The sequence below is a fragment of the Equus przewalskii genome, chromosome 13, assembly GCF_037783145.1.
Source record: "Equus przewalskii isolate Varuska chromosome 13, EquPr2, whole genome shotgun sequence".
NCBI lineage: Eukaryota > Metazoa > Chordata > Mammalia > Perissodactyla > Equidae > Equus > Equus przewalskii.
In genome coordinates this window covers 194,568-213,397 of record NC_091843.1, presented here as the reverse complement: position 1 = coordinate 213,397, position 18,830 = coordinate 194,568, and the positions used below count along the sequence as shown (strand labels likewise).

The window sequence follows — 18,830 nt, the reverse complement described above, 5'->3', positions numbered from 1 at the left end:
TTAATAACACATTAGACAAGATGGACACAGTAAATGTATACAGAACATTCCATCCAAAAACTGCAGAATACACATTCTTTTCAAATGCCCATGGAACATTCTCCAGGACTGATCATATATTAGGCCACAAAACACGTCTCAATGAATTTAAGAAGATCAAAATAATACCAAGCATCTTTTCTGACCACAAAGGTATGAAACTAGAAATCAACACCAGGAAGAAAGTCAGAAAACCCATAAATAGGTGGAGATTAAGCAAAATGCTACTGAACAACAATTGGGTTCAACATTGGGTCAATGAAGAAATCAAAGGAGAAGTCAAAAAATACCTGGAGACAAATGAAAATGAAAATATGACATGCCAAAATCTATGGGATACAGCAAAGGCTGTTCTAAGAGAGAAGTTTATAGCAATTCAGGCCTACCTCAACAAATAAGAAAAATTCCAAATATATAATCTAACAGTGCAACTAAAGGAACTGGAAAAAGAAGAACAAACAAAGCCCAAAATCAGCAGAAAGAAGCAAATAATAACAGAGCAGAAATAAATGAAATAGAGACTAAAAAACAATAGAAAAAAATCAATGAAACCAAGAGCTGGTTGTTTGAAAAGATAAACAAAATTGAAAACCTTTAGGTAGACTTACCAAGAAAAAAAGAAAGAAGTCTTAAATAAATAAAATCAGAAATGAAAGAGGAGAAATTACAATGGACACCTCAGAAATACAAAAGACTGTAAGAGAATACTATGGAAAGCTATACATCAACAATGGTATAATCTAGAAGAAATGGGTAAGTTCTTAGAATCATACAACCTTCCAAAACTGAATCAAGAAGAAATAGAGAATGTGAATAGATCAATCACCAGTAATGAGATTGAAACAGTAATCCAAAACCTCCTAAAAAATAAAAGTCCAGGACCAGACAACTTCCGTGGTGAACTCTACCAAACATTCAAAGAAGACTTAATGCCTATCCTTCTCAAACTCTTCCAAAAAACTGAAGAGGAGGGGAAGCTTCCTAACATCCTATGAAGCCAACATTACCCTTATACAAAAACCAGACAAGGACAACACAAAAAAAGAAAATTACAAGACAATATCACTAATGAACATTGAGGTAAAAATCCTCAACCACACACGTGGGTGGTGAACATGATGTAATCTACACCTGAAATTTATATGATTTATAAACCAATGTTACCACAAAAAATAAATTAATATTTTAAAAAAAATCAGAGATACTATTTATTTATTTATTTTATTTTTATTTATTTTTTTTTAAGGAAGATCAGCCCTAAGCTAACACCTGCTGCCAATCCTCCTCTTTTTGCTGAGGAAGACTGGCCCTGAGCTAACATCTGTGCCCATCTTCCTCTATTTTATATGTGGGATGCCTGCCACAGCATGGCTTGACGTAGGTCAAGCGGTACGTAGGTCCATGCCTGGGATCCGAACCAGTGAACCCCAGGAAGCAGAGCGCATAAACTTACTCACTATATCACTGGGCTGGTCCCAATGAGATACTATTTTTTGCCTATCAAATTTCCAAAATCAAAAACAAAAACATGCTGATGAAGTCTTAGGATCTGAGAACAGTCTGCAATAGCTTAAAACACATTAACAATAAGCTTAAAAATAGGTCCCCAGCTCTTTAAAGTTGACCCAATAGTTCCATTTCGAGGAATGCATTCTAAGAAAAAAATTAAATTAAGATTTAACTCCCTGGATGATAACTATCATTTATTATAATAGACAAAAACTGAAAATCATTTAAAATATCAGGAATAAGGAATTAGTTAAATAAATTAGGTACATCTCAACAAGTAGATACTATTCACTGATTTAAACTTGTATTTTAGGTGAAATACATTAACACGGAAAGAGGGTTCGTGATGGATTAAAGTGCACTGTACATAACAGCATGTGTGTATGAGCCTCTATCTGATGAGTATTTGTTGTGGTTCTTTCTCTCCCCCCCAATAGCACCTGACAGAAGTCCTGGAGCGTCTTCTCCCCAGAGTTGGGTGTAGGGGAGGGTGCAGCTGGTTGGATGATTCCTGCCTTCCAGGCGGATGCCTCGGAGCCAGGCCTCCCCAGCTCCGGCTGTCTCTCCCAGGACTCTGCCCTGAGCAGTGCGAGGCAGCCCCTGCAGCCGCACCCTTGACAGGCTGGGCCAGTCATAAGATGGCTGCTGTGTCCTGCTCCCTACTTCTGTGCCCTGGGAGCCCGCTTGGCTCCTGTCTGCCCCGAGCCTGGCCCCTGGCTCCTGTGGGCTCTGTACATAGCTTGTCCTCAGACAAGGTGACTTCCAGTGAATCCCCTTCTGCTTCAGTTAAACGGGCTGTTTCTGTCCTTACGGTCAAGAACCCCAACCGATGGATTCCATAGTGATACTCTGAAGAAGTTACATAGAGGTACATATTCTTGGGCTTTCTCTTCTTTTTTGCATACTGGTATTTTCTAATTTATCTTTAATAGCTGTGTATTGCTTTAAAAGTACTGTAACGATTCTTAGAGTATTTTATGTCTTACATTGCCTTTCCAAAACACCGTTTCCTCATCCTGAATGTGAGATGTGTGCCCTGCTGCATACGCAAGGTCATTCCTTAGGGTGCAGGAAAAAAATCAGAATTTGTATTTTAATTTATATGTTATCTTCAAAACTAGAATTAGATCTTACCAATATGCAATATGGATGGACACCAGTATCTTCACTGGCTCCGTGTGTCACACAGTCATGTGTCAGGAAGGTAGGCAGGTGCCAAGGGCAGCCTGGGGGTGCTTCCTCCTTACACACTTTCCCCTTGCTCTGTGCAGGGTCATTACTAAATTTATGGGGCCCAGTTAAGTGGAGGATTCACAGACGTTGCCTAGTTTTAACAAAACTAGCCCTCATAAACTGACTAGAGGCTTAAAAATCTTCCTACAAAGTAACCTTGAATTGCAGACAATCCTCACACTGAGTAGAAGTGGGCGTCCAGAGAGTGGAGGCGCTGACAATTCTACCCCGACACGAGCTCTTTGTCAGCCACGTTACAAGGTAAAAGCAATGACAGTCTCACCTGATTTGATGAGAAGTAACTAAAAAATACTGCAAATGATCAAGACGACTAGTTGGAAAATAGATTTACCTTAACTGTCACTGACAATGAACTTTGCCTCAATGAATACCCTGCCTGGAGCTGGTAACCAGGCCTAGAATGAGCCAGCACGGTCAGCAAGACATTTAAAAACTAAGCGTCAGCACACTAAAACACAGCCTGACATTTTTTAGCAAAAATCAGGTGATACTCAATCCATACTTTAACAAATGTCATAAACTCAGTGATAAATGGTTAGACGCCCCTTTTGCAATTTCTTCCTGCGTAGCTGAAGATGTAAGAGGGAATTACAAGAGAGATGTGGCACTTCGTGCAGCCACCATACACAACTATGTCCTGAATTTCAGGATGTGCTATTGTATCTTACCTCCTTCTCCAAAGAACAGGTGTTGGCCTGCAGTGTTCAACTTTGCGATTTTTAAAGAAAAACAAAACACCATTTCCTCAAATGAGTAAGAGAGTTCTCTCCAGTAGGTGAGATGAGTAATTTCATGCTGCTCTAAAAGGACCATGACTGATAGCAAATTTTTAAAACAGAAGAAAGACCCAGCAATCCCACTTCCGGGTATATAACTGGAAGCAGGGTCTCAAAGAGATATTGCACACCCATGTTGCTAGCAGCATTATTCACAATAGGCAGGGGATGGAAGCAACCCAAGTGTCCACTGATGGATGAATGGATAAACAAAATGTGGTTGTACGTACAATGGAATATTATTCAGGCTTTAGAAGGAAGGAAATCCTGTCATATGCTGCAATGTGGATGAAGCTTGAGGACATTATGCCAAGTGAAATAAGCCAGTCACAAAAAGACAAATACTGTATGATTCCACTGATACGAGGTCTCTAGAGGAGTCAAACTCATAGAGACAAGGTAGAATGGTGGTTGTCAGGAGCTGGGGACAGGGGAAAGGGAGTCGTCTAATGGGTATAGCATTTTAGAGTAGCAAGATGAAAAAGTTCTGGAGATCTATTTCACAACCACGTGAATATACTAACACTATTGAATTGCACGCTGAAAAATGGTTAAGATGGTAAATTTTATGCTGTTTTTTACCATAATTTTTTTAAAAAGAGAGACAAACCACCTCCTAAAACCTCCTGATTTCACATTCTAGAAATAAACTTACAGCTTGTACTGAATAGCATGGTGATGGCAAATCTCCTGGTGCTTCTCCCCCAGCACCTCGGCTGCTCGGCACCCGCATCCCACAGACTAATTAAATGCTTCCCTGCCTCCTTTCCACTCTGACAGTGCACATCCAGGCCAGAGGGCTTCCTCTCTCTGCCTCTCTCCCTCTTCCCCTTTCCCTCCTCCTCCCCTTCCTCCTTCCTTCTCTCCCTAGCTGGGAGGAAATATTATTGTTTCCTATAAATAATAATTGGTGTCATCCCTTATAATCTTCAAAGCGTTTTTACTTTTACTACATCATTTAGTTTTCACACCAGCCCTGTGAGGTAGGTCTTATTTCCACTTTACAAATCAAGATGCAGAAACTCAGCAATATTAAATGTCTATGCCAATCACCTCATCAGTAAGCGACAGAGCCCAGCTCCAAACCCCACACTTTCACAGTAAATTCTGCCCCTGACAGTGGTTCACACTGTAGTGTGAGCATAACACTCCCCTGAGTGTTCAATGTCTGTTAAGAATGTGGGTTCCTGGGCCCCACCTCCAGTGGTTTGGTTAGGGGTCTGGAATGGGAGCCGGGAGTCTGCATCTCCGACGAGCTCCCCTCCAGGTGCTCCTGCAGCAGGGGACTCGTGGCCACACTTTGAGAAGCAGGCAGGCCTAGGAGACAGCTGCCTTCCTGGCACAAGTAGGGGCACGTGCCCCAGGCTCTCTGCTCACTTACCCTGCCCGGAAGGGGCAACGCAGTGACACTGATCTTCTACAGTAGCTGGCTGTACAAGCAGAGACTTTCTTCTTTGGAAGCAGGCAGAAAAAGGCAAGGAAGGAAAGCTGGAAGGTCGGAGGGGAAGGTCTCCGTGCCGTCCATTCCACAGAGAGTACAGCTGCCAGAGAGTACCCCACCAGCCCGCTCGCTTGGACATTCTCGTCTCTTAGCATTTGGCACATGGGCATTGGGTGCATGCAAAGGGGACTGAATCTGCACTGCTTCTGGAAGGTGGGAGAAGGACTGGAGTGGGGCTCTCTATGTTCAGACAGGGGTGCACGGGAGGGATGTGCCTGGCCGGGAACAAGCCACAGGCAAAGCCAGGCTCCAAGTGAAGGATCTCCAGACTCCCAGGCCTGCGCCCTGGGCCCTGAGTCATGTGGCTTCCCCAGCCCAGAGGGGGAGCAGGAGCTGCCTTTCACAGGGCCCCGCAGGGCTGGTGGGGATGGCAGGCTCTGCAGGAGCCGGAGTCCCAAGAACAAGCACACTTCCTGCACAAGAGAGCAAGCCCTCTTCTCGCCAGGAGAATGCCACTGTGACTTACGTTGCATGTTGAGGGCCAAGCAGGTGAGTGACAGAGGGAAAATAGGAACCGAATGGTTTGACTGTAAAGAAGTGTTCCCTTTGTAAATATGCTACGTTTACTCTGCAACTAGGAGATAAAATGAGATTTCTGTGGCAAGCCTGTGTTGCACTTTTTGGTGGCCTTAAACAAACAGACAAATTTGTGCTAAAGATAAAAAATTAATCATATTCCATTAAACTAACTCTTATGACTACCAAAGAGATAGACCTTCCTTGAGACAGGGTGGGAAGTTTGACATCAGCTGGGACTTCTGAAAGAATTCTAGAAGCTGAGACTTGGGGGGCCCAACCCTGAGGCATCCTTCTGTGAGGGGAGCCTCTCTGCGGAAAGAGAACATGACGTCACCATTTGATTCAGAAGACACTGGGGCTAATTCACCAGATGGCATTTCTCTGGCATGACCAGGGTTATGCAGGGTAAGGGGCTTCTCGAAGATCGCCCAGAGCTGTCTCGGGTGCCCCAATCAAGTCCTGCCTGGGATTATGCACTAGACACCAGCACACGCTCTAACGCTACCCCACTGGCTTCTTGGATCTCTTATCTGAATGCATGGAACTATAAGTCACCCACTGTCCAAGCCAGAAACCTGGGACTCAGCTTGACTTTTCCCAACCTATCTCCTCCCACCAACCAATTGGCCTACCACCTGGTCTCCCTCCTTCCAGTCTGGACTCTTCCAGTCTATTTTCTGTGCTATTTACAAATGACCTTTCTTTCTCTATGATCTTCAGAAGCCCAAACCCTAACATTAAAACCTGAACTGTACACCTAACCCAATATCCTTAATGACACGGCCCCTTTCTGCTCCTCCAATTCCATCTCTCACCATGTCCCCAAAACCTCCTACACACCAAACATCCTGAACTCCTCTAAATCCCCAGATTTCTCCATGCTTCATGACCCCTCTGGGCTTTTCGTACTTGCTGCTCCCCTGCTGGAATAGTGTGTCCTGCTGCCCACTTAGTAAACCGCTTGTCTTTAAGTCAGGCGTCATCTGTTCTGGGAAGACTTCTCTACTCACTAGACTCTTTTGCCTTCCAGAAAACTCCCCCTGGGCTGAGTCAGCTGCCCCTCCTATGCACTTCCATAGACCTGGATGTGCCCCTGCCTGAACTGCGGCTGCTGACTGATCGTAAGTCTTCCCTCACTGAACTGTGACCTCGATTAGTTAGGACGGATTCACGTCGCAACTCCAGTTCCTCGCACATTATCTAATGACACTCAGTACATGTTTCATGAAGGAATGAACAGTGACAAGGAGTCTCTTGAGGAACAGCATCCCGCCTTGGGGGTCAAGACTGCATGCCTAGGAAGAAGACTCACAAGCAACATGAAATGTTTTATGAAATGTGTGTATGTACACACATGTAGTGGGGAAGCATCTTTAAATAGAGATCAGTCTGTGTGTGTGTGTGTCTATGCACACACCTGTGTGTGAAAGAACACACAGGTGACGGCAGGGTCTTCCTTTACCTTACTTTCCCCTTTGCTTGTAAATTCCTGTGTCTTTTGCCATTGGGATTCCTTGTGCTCAGACAACTTTATTCTGCTCTTTTGAGCAGCTGCACCTCCCGCATTCCATAATATTTTGCAAAACTGTTACTTGGTATTCAGGACAATATTCCCATGACAAGTATTCTGAACAGGTAAGAACTCTAAAGACCAGAAAAGAATGCCACTTCCTCACATTATCAGTTTCCATTCAGTTTTCTCTTCTCTAGATTCAATCATCTCAACTTCTTGATCTGTTCCATCATGGTAACATGCTGGGCCAGCACATTTAAATGTTTACACTACGTTACACAACTGAGACTTGTAACTGGCACTCATAGGGAATTAATTATTAATATTCATTTCAATAACTCTTCTCCCACATTCAGATTGCTGAAGTGTCTGATGTTTAACAAAGAAGCTTTCATTTCATTGCTACTCATTTTCAATTTGTGGTCATTGTGTCAAACCTTGGGTCATTCGAGTCATTCTTCATTTTGTCAGTTTAATTAATTTGAAGGGAACCTGGGTTTTATTATAGAAAACTAACAACAATCCATGGATAATGTTAAAATGTTTTAAGAATAGTTTCAAAATAATTTAGCAATTTGTCATTTCATGAGGCTGGATATACTAAATAAATTTGTGTTTTAAATTGTTATGATCATCTTTAAAAAACAAAAAACATTGAAATAGTTATTACATGGCATTAATTCTCATATGCAGCAATTATAAGCTAAAATGTGAAATTAACAAGGACAAGCAATTTTTAAAATTATCCTTTCAGTTAGAACTGAAGTCCGTACAGAGTTTAGTTTTCATCAATCACCATCATTGTTATGTAGTCCTTGTAATGAATTGAATTCGATTCTGGATCAATTGCAGCAGACAACATTTCTTCCATCTCTTCCTGAGAAAAAGGCTCACCTAGGAGGGACAAAAAGGGAGCTTCATCATTCGATCTTCTGATTTTTTCCTTTCTCCTTCCACTAGCCCGCTTAATCGCTGTGGAGCCCCACACGCCCCCACTGTGTTGCCAGTTACTCTCCCTGGGCTGCAGAGCCAGTATGTCCTGACTGCCCAGAGCGGCAAGGAGCACGCTGCTGTGCCCTGGCAGATCCTGCACTTACTCTGCCTTGCAGATATCAGAGCCCAAGCAACCTAGAGAATCGATCATTTCAGCCCAAACAGCTAGAAGACATAAAGACATCACGAATAAGGTTGTTTATTTATTTAAATTAAAACCATTGAAATTGTCAAGGGATTAACCTGAGGTCCCAGTTTTCTAGGGAGCCTCATCATTTATTTCATAAGGCTATGAAGACAGGATTAAATGGTTGCTATGCAAAATTGCCGAAGAGCAGACAACAGAGACTTGACACTATATCGATTACCTCTCTGAATATCCCCTAACCAGGTCTGGCCAGCTTAGTGATGCCAGCTGCACACAGTGATGGGTGCCAGTCATCAACCGTTTCAAAACAGTTCTCTTTGTTATAGTTTGGCCCTGTGTTGCTGTCAAATGAAACCAAAAGTTGGATAGAAAAGCTGTGGGTTTTAGTTGGATTCATATAACAGCTGAAGGCCTCTTGGATATTGGGTTCACCAAGATGAAAAGCAAACTGAGGAAGTGTTTACATCAACTATTGAAGTAAAACTTTGTCCTGATTAAATAAAAATACAGAGACATCCACATCGCCCCCTTCCCCTGAAACAGCTTTATCCCAGCAAGTAAGCTACTAAGGCCTGAGGACACCGCCCTTCTGAGCTGAAGTCACTCTACAAACAACGCTTTCTTTTTTTTTTTTCCTAAAGATTGGCACCTGGGCTAACAACTATTGCCAATCTTTTTTTTTTTTTTTTCCCAGCTTTATCTCCCCAAACCCCCCTGTACACAGCTGTATATCTTAGTTGCAGTTCCTTCTAGTTGTGGGATGTGGGACGCCGCCTCACCGTGGCCTGAGGAGCGGTGCCATGTCCGCGCCCAGGATCCAAACCCTGGGCCGCCGCAGCGGAGCGTGTGAACTTAACCACTCGGCCATGGAGCTAGCCCCCAAACAACGCTTTCTGAGGTGGAATTCAGTTAATAATACAGAAATCATTCAAGTGGGGATTTTGATGACAATGATGATTATTATCAAATAAGGGGAATATGCCATGTTCTTCTGAAATGGTGCTTACAGCCTAAGAAAAGAAAGACTGCCAAAAATGCCCAGACAGACAAATTCTGAATCTTTCTGATACCTGATGGTTAATCACTAAATCCGCTGCCAATGAACTCTTACGGCACCATGGAAGTCCTTCAAACAACACTGATACCAAACACTGACGAGAACTACTGGGTGCCAGGCACCGATCTAGTGCCTCACACGTGTTAACCAAGGGAACCTCCCAGCCACCTTGAGAGGGGTGAGCACTGCCACCACCACTTACAGCTGAGGACACCAGTACACGAAGAGACAAGGCAGCCTGCCCCAGCCAGGGAGTGGAAGAGCCAGATCTGAACGCCAGCATCCAGCTCAAGGTCCACGAACTCAACGATTACACTACTGCTCAGAAGGCCTTGCTCACCGTACAATACAGGAGGCGGTCCCACTGCTTCCTTGGGCAAGGAAGAGACATGCAGTGTTTGATTAAGGACGGGAGGAAAACAGCTTAATGATTAAAGCACAAGCTTGGGAGTCAGACTGCCTGGGTTCCAATGTCAAGCTGTCTCATTAGCTTGAAGATCCTGGGCAAGTCACTTAACCTCTCTGTGCCTCAGTTTGCCTGTTTTATAAATGGAGATAATAGTAAATACTACCTATCTCATAGGGTTGTTATGAGGATTAAAGTGTTATTATTTAAATAGCACTTAGAACACTGCTTGGCACATAGGCAGCAATATGTGTTTGTTTAAAAAATGTTTTTTGAGGGGCCAGCCTGGTGGTGTAGTGGTTAAGTCCGTGCGCTCTGCTTTGGCAGCCTAGGGTTCGCCAGTTTGGATCCCAGGTGCAGACATGGCACCACTTGGCAAGCCATGCTGTGGCAGGCGTCCCACATATAAAGTAGAGGAAGATGGGCACGGATGTGAGCTCAGGGCCAGTCTTCCTCAGCAAAAAGAGGATTGGTGGAGGATGTTAGCTCAGGGCTAACTGTCCTCAAAAAGAAAAAAAGTTTTTTGAGAAATTGCCTGCTGCTAAATACTGTCTGACACAATTCACAGGCCTGGGCACACGTGGACTCCATCGTGTAGGAACGTGATTCCGTGTGAGGTATTATGTCCATCGTACGACATCCTGGGCATTTAGAACGCATAGTCTCAAACTGATGAACACACTGGGGATGGTGTGAACAGCTGCACCGTCTCCGCATCCACCGCACCCTGTCCCCGATTTCCCTATTTCAGTCGGTAGCATTACCGTCACAGCCATCATCCCGGTCAAAGCCTGCTGACTGGGCTCAGCTCCCATCTCTGTCCCCTGCTCTCTGTTACTCATCATGACCCGAGGATCCTGCTGTGTACAGGATCCTGTTGGATCAAGCTCTTCTCTCCATTCCCATTGCCACTGCCCGATCAGGCCCTTATTAGGGGACCTCAAAATGCCGACACAGCCTCCCAACTGGTCTCCCTGGTCTAACCTCTTTCTCACTCATCCAGCAAACCCACCAGCACCACACCAACCTTCCCACAGTCCCTCTTGTACCGGGCGACTCATCTGCTCAAAACCCCACCATGCTTCTCCACTGCCCGCAGGATGAATTCGCAACTCCTGAGCCCAGGCCTCCACGATCTCGTCTCAGGACCTCTATCTGGAGTCACTTCCTACCGTTTGCCCCAAGACCCTCTGGGCCCAGCCTGCTCACAGGCCCTGGAAACAGCATGCTCCCTCCTACCTCCACTGTTTTATCAGTCTGCATCTCCCTCTCATGGGCCCTTCCCCATTCTTCATTCATCTACTCATCCTTCCATTAATCCAACAAACATCTGTCGAGACTTACCATGTGTGGGGGTGCTACAGTGCATTAAATTTTACCCCTGGTCTCAATAGCTCATCTGTAGAAGTTCTACCATCTTAAGAAACTGATTTTCTCTTTACATCTTCCCAGACCATCTTTCCAGGCTGGTCTGGCCCACACTGATCATCTGATATTCACTTTCTTCTCTTGTCTTATATTTTAAATTATTTTATAAGTTAGTTTTATTTCCCACAATGAGGCTACAATATCTTTGAGAAAGAGAGATTCTCGCACCACTACCTCTCCCTGCACTCAGCACCCCTCGCCTACACACAGTAGGCACACCACACTAATGCCATTCAACTGTTCTGGCCATTTTGACTAAATTCACATTACCTAATATAATCTAGGATCTACTTCTCAGAAATTAATCCTTCAGATTAAGAGGCTGATGCTTTGAAAGTCCTAACCTTTCCGTCAAAGTTAATCCTAAGAGAATTTAACAATGTCATAAGTTCTTGGGTGGCAGCTGTGACTGTCATGTCACCTTACTCTCATTCCCTGTATTCTCACCCAATGGTGGATCAGTCCAAAAGGTCAAACCAGTCGGGCATGGAAATGCAGGCTTAGGCTTCCCTACTGAAAATCACTTGCACTTTGACTCTGTCCCAAGTGATGAGCAACTGAATCATTCAGGACTCAGTCTGTGAACCAGCGAACTGAACAAAGGAGACAGAACTCTAACTTTGTGTGGGAGGAGTGGAGGTGACCAGTAAGAGAATGGTTTCAAGAGAACGTCCACTAGGCTCCTGCCATTCATGGAAACCAAACGTACACATCAGCCCCCCAGAGAGAATTCCTAAAGGAGATATGTTGGCATATGTAGGTTTGCAGGTATTGTGTGTGTGTGTGTGTAGCTCAAGTTCAAAGCAAATACATATGGTTCCACTAGCATAAAGGACTAAAAATTCTTGTGTGAATTCATATTCAGTTGAGGCTGTGTTATCTGTAACTCCACCAACTGAAAAGCTCTTCAAAAAGAACTTTTATATACAGTTCAAATCTTCAATCTAGGAACAGGCATTAATTTATGGTGATTGATAGTTCAGTTTCCAAGTGGCAGACCTTTTATTCTGGAAATACTCTAAGTGAATGGGATGACTTCAGTTTACAGAAGTATCATTACACTTTACAAAATTCTATAAGGCAACATCCATCTCCCCTAAACTACCCTCTGTCCTCTTAGCCCCCACAAAACAGAAACCACCCCAAAACCAAAATGATAGGAATAGTAAATAGCTCATTTTGACCAGAATGATTGCCTTCAAAGTATCCCCTAGAATTTTTTAAAAATTTTTTTCCTTTTTCTCCCCCAACCCCCCAGTGCATAGTTGTATATTCTTTGTTGTGGGTCCTTCTAGTTGTGGCATGTGGGATGCTGCCTCAGCGTGGTTTGATGAGCAGTGCCATGTCCGCGCCCAGGACTCGAACCAACGAAACACTGGGCTGCCTACAGCGGAGTGCGCGAACTTAACCACTCGGCCACGGGGCCAGCCCCACCCCGTAGAATTTTTCCATAACTATTAAATTATCAATCACTTAAATATGTCACTGTCATAAGTAATAACTTGCTCTCACCTTCTTCAGTCATATACTTGATCAGTTCTTCCTTAGAAAGAAACCCACGTTTAGCTGGATCTAAGACCTAAGGGAAAGGAAAAGATAGATACTATATTTTTTAGTTTGGTGAATAAATTCTACATGATGAATTTTGCATATATATATATATGTATAAAATCTGGAGCTTACATACCTCAAAAGCTCGAAGAAGGATATCTTCTGGAATTGGTCTGTACCTAATTATGCAATGAAAGGTGTAAATGCCACAGTATTTAGCTCAGTCTCTACATAATAAATGATCACATAAAACAAAAGCTGCTAACACACTAGCATAATAACACCTCCCTCATTGGAATCTTTTTGGATTTCTAGATATGAAAGTTGAAAGCACTCCACGTCCATGGGAAATATGTAGTTTAAAATCACTGGCATGTTTGATGTTATCTGTTAGCTTTTTTCATCATCATGGAAATGAATTTATGGGAACAAAACTTCTACAATAAACTATGTTAAGCTGATGCTACACTTCCTCTAGAAAAATAATTAGGGATAATTCTTACTTATCATTGATAATTCAAAATAAAATAAGAATATTGTTGATTTATGATTTTTGTAGCTTATTTGCCCTTTAATTACTTTACTTATTAGATTAATTCTAAAGTGGTTGATATTTCTAACACATACCAACTGGCAGTTCAGAAGTGAAGTGAGAAGTTAGAAGGAAGCAACTCTAGGGTAAGTATACAAAGTAGGTATAATATACAAAGTGAAAACGCCAAGTATTTGAAATTAATGTAATTCTAATCATTACTTTACCTTAACAATCGTGTTGACTTTTTTTTTTTTTAAAGATTTTATTTTTTCCTTTTTCTCCCCAAAGCCCCCCCGGTACATAGTTGTATATTCTTCGTTGTGGGTTCTTCTAGTTGTGGCATGTGGGACGCTGCCTCAGCGTGGTCTGATGAGCAGTGCCATGTCCGCGCCCAGGATTTGAACTAACGAAACACTGGGCCGCCTGCAGCGGAGCGCGCGAACTTAACCACTCGGCCACGGGGCCAGCCCCTCGTGTTGACTTTCTTACCTTCTCTCCAGCAGTACTTGGGTCATCACTGGAAGAAATTTTTCATATCGAATGTATCCAGTGGGTTCTTCTTCCTCTACCTAAACATTCAATAAAAAAATAGCCACTTATTCATTCAACAAATGTATTGAGCAGTTACTTTTTTTTTTATTGAGTTAATGATAGGTTACAATCTTGTGAAATTTCAGTTGTACATTAATGTTTGTCAGTCATGTTGTAGGTGCACCACTTCACCCTTTGTGCCCACCCCCCACCCTACCTTTCCCCTGGTATCCACTAAACTGTTCTTAGTCCATAATTTTAAATTCCTCATATGAGTGGAGTCATACACAGATTTTCTTTCTCTCGCTGGCTTATTTCACTTAACATAATTCCCTCAAGGTCCATCCATGTTATTGCAAATGGAATGATTTTGTTCTGTTTTGCAGCTGAGTAGTATTCCATTGTATATATGTACCACATCTTCTTTATCCATTCGTCTGTTGCTGGACACTTAGGTTGCTTCCATGTCTTGGCTATTATAAACACTGCTGCAATAAATATTGGGGTGCATAGGACTTTTGGGATTGCTGACTTCAAGCTCTTTGGATAAATACCCAGTAGTGGGATGGCTGGATCGTATGGTAGTTCTATATTTAATTTTTTGAGGAATCTCCATACTGTTTTCCATAGTGGCTGCACCAGTTTGCATTCCCACCAGCAGTGTATGAGGGTTCCTTTTTCTCCACAACCTCTCCAACATTTGCTGCTATTAGTTTTAGATATTTTTGTCATTCTAACGGGTGCAAGGTGATATCTTAGTGTAGTTTTGATTTGCATTTCCCTGATGATCAGCGATGATGAGCATCTTTTCATGTGCCTATTGGCCATCAGTATATCTTCTTTGGAGAAATGTCTGTTCATGTCTTCAGCCCATTTTTTGATTGGGTTGTTTGATGTTTTGTTGTTGACTTGCGAGAGTTCTTTATATATTATGAATATTAAGCCTTTGTCAGATATATGACTTGCAAATATTTTTTCCCAGTTAGTGGGCTGTTTTTTTGTTTCAATTCTGTTTTCATTTGCCTTGAAGAAGCTCTTTAATCTGAAGTCCCATTTGTTTATTCTTTCTATTGTTTCCCTTCTCTGAGAAGGCATGGTGTCCGAAAAGATCCTTTTAATACTGATGTCAAAGAGTGTACTGCCTACGTTTTCTTCCAGAAGCCTCATGGTTTCAGGTCTCACCTTTAGGTCTTTGATCCATTTTGAGTTTATTTTGGTGAATGGTGAAAAAGAATGGTCAATTTTCATTCTTTTACATGTGGCTTTCCAGTTTTCCCAGCACCATGTGTTGAAAAGACTTTCTTTTCTCCATTGTATGCCCTCAGCTCCTTTGTCGAAGATTAGCTGTCCATAGATGTGTGGTTTTATTTTTGGGCTTTCAATTCTGTTCCATTGATCTGTGCACCTGTTTTTGTACCAGTACCATGATGTTTTGATTACTGTAGCTTTGTAGTATGTTTTGGAGTCAGGGATTGTGATGCCTCCCGTTTTGCTCTTTTTTCTCAGGATTGCTTTAGAAATTCGGGGTCTTTTGTTGCCCCATATGAATTTCAGGATTCTTTGTTCTAATTCTGTAAAGAATGTCATTGGGATTCTGATTGGGATGGTGTTGAATATGTAGATTGCTTTAGGTAGAACGGACATTTTAACTATGTTTATTCTTCCAATCCATGTACATGGAATGTCTTTCCATCTCCTTATGTCGTCATCCAATTCTCTCAGAAAGGCCTTGTAATTTTCATTATATAGGTCCTTCACTTCCTTAGTTAAATTTACCCCAAGGTATTTTATTCTTTTTGTTGCGATTGTGAATGGTATTGTGTTCTTGAGTTCTTTTTCTGTTGGTTCATTACTGGAGTATAGAAATGCTACTGATTTATGCAAATTGATTTTATACCCTGCAACTTTGCTGTAGTTGTTGATTACTTCTAACAGTTTTCCAATGGATTCTTTGGGGTTTTCTATATATAAGATCATGTCGTCTGCAAACAGTGAGAGTTTCACTTCTTCCCTCCCTATTTGGATTCCTTTTATTCCTTTTTCTTGCCTGATTGCTCTGGCCAGGACCTCCAGTACTATGTTAAATAAGAGTGGTGATAGAGGGCATCCTAGTCTCATTCCTGTTTTCAGGGGGATGGCGTTCAGTTTTTGCCCATTGAGTATGATGTTGGCTATGGGTTTGTCATATATGGCCTTTATTATGTTGAGGTAGTTTCCTTCTATGCCCATTTTGTTCAGAGTTTTTATCATAAATGGCTGTTGGATCTTGTCAAATGCCTTCTCTGCATCTATTGAGATGATCATGTGGTTTTTATTCCTCAGTTTGTTGATGTGGTGTATCACGTTGATTGATTTGCGGATGTTGAACCATCCCTGTGTCCCTGGTATGAATCCCACCTGATCATGATGTATGATTCTTTTGATGCATTGTTGAATTCTGGTTGCCAAAATTTTGTTTAGAATTTTTGCATCTATGTTCATCAGTGATATTGGCCTGTAGTTCTCTTTTTTCGTGATGTCCTTGTCAGGTTTTGGTATCAGCGTGATGTTGGCCTCGTAGAATGTGTTAGGAAGTGTTCCATCTTCCCTAATTTTTTGGAATAGCTTGAAAAGGATAGGTATTAAATCCTCTCTGAAAGTTTGGTAGAATTCTCCAGGAAAGCCACCTGGTCCTGGGGTTTTATTCTTTGGGATGTTTTTGATTGCTGTTTCAATCTCTTTCCTTGTGATTGGTCTGTTCAAATTGTTTGCCTCTTCTTGAGTGAGCTTTGGGAGATTGTAGGAGTCCAAGAATTTATCCATTTCCTCTAGGTTATCCATTCTGTTGGCATATAGTTTTTTGTAGTATTCTCTTATAATCTGTTGTATTTCTGAAGAGTCTGTTGTTATTTCTCCTCGCTCATTTCTGATTTTGTTTATTTGAGCTTTCTCCCTTTTTTTCTTTGTAAGTCTGGCTAGTGGTTTGTCAATTTTATTTACCTTCTCAAGAAACCAGTTCTTTGTCTCATTGATCCTTTCTACTGCCTTTTTCATTTCAATAGTATTTATTTCTGCTCTGATTTTTATTATTTCTCTCCTTCTGCTGACTTTGGGCTTCATTTGTTCTTTTTTCTCTAGTTCAGTTAGGTGTGCTTTAAGGTTGCTTATTTGGGATTTTTCTTGTTTGTTAAGATGTGCCTGTATTGCGATGAATTTTCCTCTTAATACAGCTTTTGCTGTATCCCATATGAGGTGGTATGGCATGCTATCATTTTCATTTGTTTCCAGGTATTTTTTTATTTCTTCTTTAGTTTCTTCAATGATCCATTGCTTGTTCAGTAGTGTGTTGTTTAGTCTCCACATCTTTGTGCCTTTCTCAGCTTTCTTCTTGTAATTAATTTCTAGCCTTATAGCACTATGATCTGAGAAGATGCTTGTTATTATTTCAATTTTTTTAAATTTGTAGAGGCTTGCCTTGTTTCCCAACATATGGTCTATCCTAGAGAATGTTCCATGTGCACTTGAGAAGAATGTGTATTCAGCTCCTTCAGGGTGGAGTGATCTATATATGTCTAAGTCCAATTGTTTTGGTTTTTCATTTAGCTCCACTATTTCCTTGTTGATTTTCTGTCTGGATGATCTGTCCATTGATGTGAGTGGGGTGTTGAGGTCCCCTACTATTATTGTGTTGTTTTTAACATCTTCCTTTAGGTCTGTTAATAGTTGCTTTATGAATCTTGGTGCTCCTGTGTTGGGTGCATAGATATTTATAAGCGTTATTTCTTCTTGATGAAGTGTCCCTTTGATCATTATATATTGTCCCTCTGTGTCTCTCTTTACCTGTCTTATTTTGACATCCACCTGGTCTGATATGAGAATTGCAACACCTGCCTTTTTTTCCTTGCTATTTGCTTGAAGTATTGTCCTCCACCCCTTCACCCTGAGTGTGTGTTTGTCCTTGGGGCTGAGGTGTGTTTCCTGGAGGCAACAAATTGTTTGATCGTGTTCTTTAATCCATTTTGCCACTCTGTGTCTTTTTATTGGAGAGTTCAATCCGTTCACATTGAGGGTGATCATTGATGCATGTGGACTTAATGCTGTTAATCTGTCGCTCATTATCTTGTTTTCCTGCGTTTCTTTTCCTGTTTGCTTTAGACTACCCATTTAATACTGCAATTTCTTATGCTGGGTTTCTTAGATTTTTCCTTATTTATGATTTGTGACTCTCTTCTGTACTTTATTTTAGTGTCTACCTTGAAGTTTGTATTTAGAATCTCATGTATAATATAGTCTATTCTCTGGTGGTCTCTTACTTACTTGACCAATACTGATTTAGACCCTTTGCTCTTCCCCTCCTAAATAATTATTTTCATTTTTTATTCCAACTTGTCTTATTAATTGGTAGTTAGAGTGCTAAGATCGTCCTTGTTTTGGTAGTTTCCTTACACTTACCCTAATGCTATAATTGAATATTTGCTATCCTGTTCTGGTTCTATCCATCGGTCTCCCTAGTCTGTGGATTGTGTCTCCTTTCTCCCTTTTTTCTTTTTTCAGGTATGAGAGCCTTCTTGAGGATTTCTTGTAATGGAGGGCTTTTAGTTACAAATTCCCTTAACTTTTGTTTATCTGGAAAAGATTTAATTTCTCCCTCATATCTGAAGGAAATTCTTGCTGGATAGAGTATTCTTGGCTGAAGGTTTTTATCCTTTAAAGCTTTGAATATGTCACTCCATTCTCTCCTAGCTTGTAAGGTTTCTGTAGAGAAATCCGCTGACAGTCTGATAGGGGCTCCTTTATAGGTTATTCTCTTTTTTTTTTCTTACTTCCCTGAGTATTCCTTCCTTATCTTTCCTTTTTGCCAACTTTACTACTATGTGCCGTGGGGTAGCTCTTTTTACATTGACAAATCTAGGAGATCTAAAACCCTCCTCTACACACATTTCTCCGTTGATCCCTAGATTTGGGAAGTTCTCTTCAATAATTTCGTTAAGCACACTTTCTGCTCCATTTTCCTTTTCCATATTCTCGGGAATTCCTATGATCCTTATGTTCTTACTCCTCATTGAATCCATTATCTCTTGGAGATTTTCC

The 18,830-nt window shown here is 41.7% G+C and overlaps 1 protein-coding gene across 4 annotated transcripts in view; it reads right to left on the bottom strand.

The window, feature by feature from the left end:
• Positions 1 to 1,721: 1,721 nt before the first annotated feature.
• EFCAB2 (EF-hand calcium binding domain 2) overlaps positions 1,722 to 18,830 on the bottom strand; it is a 120,870-nt gene continuing 103,761 nt past the window's right edge. For all 4 annotated transcript variants that reach the window (XM_070568946.1, XM_070568949.1, XM_070568947.1 and 1 more), the window contains 4 exons: positions 13,719 to 13,798; positions 12,831 to 12,873; positions 12,656 to 12,722; positions 1,722 to 8,005 (listed from right to left, as the gene is read on the bottom strand). In XM_070568946.1, the coding sequence (XP_070425047.1) occupies positions 7,890 to 8,005; positions 12,656 to 12,722; positions 12,831 to 12,873; positions 13,719 to 13,798 (306 nt within the window). In that variant the 3' untranslated portion in view covers positions 1,722 to 7,889. The remainder of the gene's footprint in view (positions 8,006 to 12,655; positions 12,723 to 12,830; positions 12,874 to 13,718; positions 13,799 to 18,830) is intronic.